At 29.7% G+C, this 5792-nt stretch overlaps 2 protein-coding genes across 7 annotated transcripts in view; both read left to right on the plus strand.

The window, feature by feature from the left end:
- Positions 1–3100, plus strand: part of trc (Serine/threonine-protein kinase tricornered) — a 46117-nt gene extending 43017 nt beyond the window's left edge. For all 6 annotated transcript variants that reach the window (XM_015326202.2, XM_015326198.2, XM_015326201.2 and 3 more), the window contains one exon: positions 1–3100. This exon is cut by the window's left edge and continues 2427 nt beyond it. The gene's annotated coding sequence lies outside the window, so the exon portion shown is untranslated.
- Positions 3101–3253: 153 nt separating this feature from the next.
- Positions 3254–5783, plus strand: Polr3C (RNA polymerase III subunit C). Its single transcript, XM_015326210.2, has 8 exons — positions 3254–3754; positions 3841–3959; positions 4051–4181; positions 4257–4500; positions 4583–4791; positions 4873–5026; positions 5118–5478; positions 5579–5783. The coding sequence occupies exons 1-8, from the start codon at positions 3608–3610 to the stop codon at positions 5750–5752; spliced, it is 1539 nt and encodes a 512-aa protein (XP_015181696.2). The 5' UTR covers positions 3254–3607; the 3' UTR covers positions 5753–5783.
- The last annotated feature ends 9 nt before the right edge of the window (positions 5784–5792 follow it).

The raw sequence follows: 5792 nt of genomic DNA on the forward strand, positions 1-5792 counted from the left end.
ATACAAAAATAATAATAATAATAATAATAATAATAATAATAATAATAATAATAATAATAATAATATTAAAAGAAAAAGTAAAAAAAGAAAAAAAAATAGCACCCGCGAAACCGAGTCGCAAGATTTAAATCGTAAGGTTTTTCTAGTAGTTCACTTTGACCGCCCAGGGCACACCGGTATAAATATTTAAAACTATAGTATAATAATGATATATAAATAATTAATTTTTAAGAGAGGCAACATACCGAGAGTACCTATTATACATACACGAAACGTATCAGTGATTAAATGAAAATGTAAAGAAACATTTTCAACAAATTAAAAAGAAATGAAGAAATGAGGAAAGATAGACACAGAATATAGCATTATGGAATATTATTATGATCCACTCTCGTACGTTCCGTCGTGACTGAACGCATAAGAAGAAAAAAACAAAACAAAAAAAAAGTGAAAATGCGAATCTTATTAATAAATCTTAATCGCCTGTGTGTATATTCGACGAAAAGAATTAGTTTCATACGAACCGAATGACCCCACGTATTCTCTTAACAAATAATCATTATAATAAACAGATTAAATGAGAAAGAAATGAAAAGGAGAAAAAAAATTAAATGAAATGAAAAATAGAAACGGAAAACTTCAATAATATTAATAATAATAATAATAATAATAATAATTATAATAATTATAATAATAATAATAATAATAATATTAATAATAGTAATAATAATAATATAGTTTGAAAACTACGAAGATATACTAGGTAGAACTTAACGGTAAATTTAAGGGACAAGAGTAATTTTTAAAAAGTAAAACTATTTTCTGCAATTACGTATAATAGAGATGAAATACAAAAGAGAGAGAAAGAAAGAAAGAAAGAAAGAAAGAAAGAAAGAAAGAAAGAAGGAAGAAAATAAAAGGATGAGAGAGAAAGTAGAAAGTCACTGTCAAAGTACAGATGCTCTGACGTCCATGCTACCTAAGATAAACAAAAATAAAAAACGGAAAAGAACAAAAAAAATAATAAATAAATAATAAAGAGAATACGAAGCGCGAGATCGCAATTTATTTATTTAAAAGTTTGAAATAACGCGGAGATAAGAGAACTCTAATTAACCAAAAAATAAAAAAATAAAAAAGAAATAATAAGAGTAAAAATAAAAATAAAAATAAAAATAAAAAGAAAAAAAAATACAACAATAGCCACGAGATGCCTTCGATACAGCAAGAATTTTTTCGGTGCCCTGGAGTAGTTTCAATACACGCCAATAAAAAGGACTTGAAATATAGAAACAGGAAAATGGCGAAGAAGAAAAAAATCAATAAAAAAGGGAAGACTTTCAATTTGGACAATTTAATAGGACAAAAGAAGGAAAAAGGAAGGAGAGCTCTAATCCAAAGCAACTAACAGGAGAGAATCGTTTGAAAATAAAAAGGAAGGAAACGTCGTACGATATGTGTTCTTGTTGTTGTTGTGTTGTGTTGTGTTGTGTTGTGTTGTGTATGCATGAGTTTTAACGTGTGTGCGAGAATTAATTGTGCATACTTATATACTATGTAAAACGTGTATTTCGATGGAGAGAAAAAAAAAACAAAAAAGAGGAAAGCAAGCAACACAAAAAGAGAAAACAAAGGCAAAAAAAGCAGAGAAGAATTAATATAGGTTTTAGAAAAAACCTAAGTCGATGGTCAATCATAAGATATTATTTCGTCGGTGTAATGTGCGCGCATGTATGGTGATGTTATTATTCTATTCATGAACTGTAAATAACGAGACGATGTTTTAAACGCGTGTTAAATAATTATTATTTTATATTAGTAAGTTCATTTATTCTTACACGATTATTAGATTTACACAAATCCAATTTGTTATATTTTTACATCTTTAATTTCGTATAGAAAAATAATGTCTATTGATAGTAACGTGTATTCGTGTATGTATGTACATGCGTATGTATATTAGATTTCTCTTTTCCTTTTGGTTGCTTCGTTACTAATAATTACGTCTCGTCCTGTTTTTTCTCTTTTTTGCTTCTATATCTCCTAGCAATTCTTAAATATCACTTTAATTTTAGCGAAATGAAAAATATTGCTTTTCAAATGTTACAATTCGGAGCACACACGACATGTAAATCTCTCTCTCTCTCTCTCTCTCTCTCTCTCTCTCTCTATCTATCTATCTATCTATCTATCTATCTATCTATCTATCTGTCTTTCTCTATCCCTCTATTATTTTGGATTAAATGTTGAAAAGAAAGAAAGAAACTCGGCGTAAATAAAAAGGCAAGGCAGTCGTCTTTCGTCGAACCGTTTTGTCGTCCCTTTCCTGAGACGTGTTCAAAACTCTTTTCGCTTTTTTTTTCATTAATGCACACGATCGAAAATATATTATTAAAAATCATTGAAATGTACATTAATTGAGAGTTTAATTTGAAATGAATTTAAAATTCAAATAGTAAATTATAATGAAATATAAATGTATAATCGTCACGAGAGGTTTGGAAATGTTTTGGTTTTTATTGTAAGAAATAAGAAAAGAAAGGGCACTTAATTAGAGATGATAAAATACGTCCGAAGAAAGAATCTTGATTGCGAGATTGAAAATTTGACAAAACAAATGGTCCAGGCGTATTTTTTCGTTGCGAACTCTTGGCTTACCGTGCTTAGAGCCGATATATATATATAAATAAATAAATAAATAAATGAATAAATATAAAAATGAGAATAAATAAATACATAAATAAAATATTATTTAAATCGATTTACACGATTAAAGTAGTCAGTCACAGCTGCCGGAGGGAGGGGTGGATTAGAAGAAAGGTCGGTGGGCGGAGGGGGAGAGGAGGGGGAGGGGGAAAGAAAGGGAATAAAAAGATAAATTAAAGATAAATTAAAGATAAATTGGTGTCAAGTATGCGAGTGCGGATATTTTATGGTAGGCTTGTGATGATTAAATAAAACAAATATTGCCGAAATGATATATCCAAGTGATGGGAGATCGTAGGAAAGAAAGGATGTATAAAGAAAAAAGATATATTGCTTACCACATGCAGAATATACTATTGTAATTATGTCGTTAATAAATTGTTTTTTATTTTAATTTCCGCGTTTTTATTTAAACGCAGGTTGTTTAATGCCGATTACGTGATAATAAGACTTGGTTCGATTAATATAATCCATTAAATCCTGTATTTAGTCATTTGCTAGAAGTATAAAGAGGAGCCTGCCTACCACGCGACTAGTTTGCTGTTTATCAAACGATTTAGAAAATAAATGCTAGTTTTTGCGAGATCAATCCTAATGATCTATTTTATTTTTATTATTAACATAAGTGCAATGAATTTATTTTAACAGAGCATTATAAACAATTTCATAACGCACTGCATTTCATAAGACAGTTAAATTTAGCGCCATTTTTTCTAGCTCCTTCGGTGGCGCCATCTGCCGTTAAATAAACCACTGCATATAATGCACTAGTAGTATACTAGTAGCAACGAAATACAAAAATAAGGTTATGTTAGAAAGTTGTTATTTTTGTACACAGTGCTATTGTAGGTGTAACGAGGATTTAAAAATTCTTAATTAAATTATTGAATATATAACAAATATGACAGCGAGATATGCTAATTTATGTTCAAGTATTGCATTAGAACATTTTGGACCTATTGTACAGAGTGTAGTAGATGAACTTTTTACACGTGGACCTAGAACGTTAAAACTACTTCATCAGAGTATTCGTATTCCTCTTGTTAAGGTAAAACAAATGTAATTCTTTTAATATACCTATCACAATATACTATGTTGAATTTAATGAATAAATTCTTCTATATGAATGTTTAGTTGAAGGAATCTTTATGCTCGCTTATCAAACATGGATTAGTAAGTTATCATCGAGATGAAGGATCTATGATATACAGTTTACAGCAAGATAAATTTATTTTAATACTTCGATATCCAAGGTATGTCTGTCTTCTTTATATATATATATATATAATGTCTTTATTTCATATAAATACATATATATATATATATATATATATTATTCGATAGGTACATGTTTTTTGTTAAAAATGTATGTGGAGATGAATCTGAGAGAATGCTGGAGGAAGTGCTGAAACATGGATATTTAACTGCGTCGCAGATTATAATAAACACGTACAAAAAGATTCAACAATCTTCTGGTAATCATTCTTCTTACGTTAGACGATTATATCATCATATTATATATATTTATTTGTTTGTATTTGATGTTTTAGGCGGTAATATACAGCCATCTTTATCATCTTTGAAAAATAATTTTGATTTAGTATTAAAAAATCAATTCCTTATACGCGATTTGTGTACAAATCTACAAAGTGATTGCGAAGAGAAGCCTGCCTTTATTTTACCGAAACTTAATTTAAGTGCAGTTGAAAATATCATTAAAGGAGTGAAAGATGATCCGGAAGATAGTAAAATATATTTCAAAGTTAATTTTGATAGACTTACCCAGGATTTTAGGTGAATCATTGAACATACGTGAACATAAGTGAAATTAACAACTTGGACCGGTTAAAATAGATGATTTATTTATTTATCGTAGAGATCAAGTTATCGTATCAGCCATACGTACAAAATTCGATGACAATGCTGCAGAGTTAATGAGACAGTTACTTTTCCTTATGTACCTGAGGACAGCCTCTTGGGCAGATACGTCTAATCCTATTCCGTATACGGAGATAAAAGATGCAGTCAGAAAATTAGAATATCCAAGACTTTTACAATATCTGGATCAATATTTAACTCTTTTAGGTATGAAATACATCAATTACCAAGAAGACATCAATTACCTTACTTGTACTATAATTATAGCAATAATATGTATGATTGTAGCCGAAGATAAGTGTCAATTTATAAAACGCGTAGGAGATTCAGGTGGCGGACAATACAGTATAAATATGAAGCAGGCTTTTAATCAACTGGCGTGGTCAACGTTAGAAAACGTTGTGCTGGAACGTTTTGGATCTGACGCAGTCAGGATATTTCGGTAGTATTTAACATTTCGATTAGATCCTAGAATATAGTATAGAAGATATATTTTGCATTGTTTGTTTGTTTGTTTGTTTGTTTCGACACAGGTTAATACCTACTAAAAAATATATTGAACAAGCACAGATTTTACAATTAGCTATGATGTCAGAGAAAAAGGCCAAATGTTTGATGTTTCTGTTGGTGTCAAATAATTTTATACAATTACAAGAATTAAAAAAGACTGCTAGTTCCGCTGCGTTAGCTAAAGTATTTTTATTATATCACGTGGATTTAGATCGAATTAGCCGACAAGTAATTCGAGATTGTCATCACGCCTTGTATAACGTCAGACAAAGGAGAGAACACGAAATGATCGTTAATAAGCGATTGATAGAGAAAAAATTACGTATGCAAACGTTTATTAGTAATATGAAAGAACACGGAGCAACCGAAGAACAATTGGCAGAGGTACTACTCCTCCTCCATCTTCATATTTATATATGAGATTCAATGAACATTTTATTATTCTTCATAATTATTAATATTACTTCAATTTGATTTCGTATAGATCGAAGAGCTGATGACGCCCTCGGAAAAGCAGCAGTTGGAACAAGTGCAAAATGTGATTAAAAAATTAAGTGCTACGGAGTTGCATATAGACGAAACTTTATTTGTCCTAACAATGTATAAACGTTATCACGAAAATCCTCCTAAAAAACTTGTAGATAAATCTCGCGATTAGCGACTATCCTATTAAACTATATTATTCTATATGAACTTAA

Source organism: Polistes dominula, unplaced genomic scaffold (assembly GCF_049000335.1).
Source record: "Polistes dominula isolate Pdom_NZ unplaced genomic scaffold, Pdom_raw_medaka contig_24, whole genome shotgun sequence".
Classification (NCBI taxonomy): Eukaryota; Metazoa; Arthropoda; class Insecta; order Hymenoptera; family Vespidae; genus Polistes; species Polistes dominula.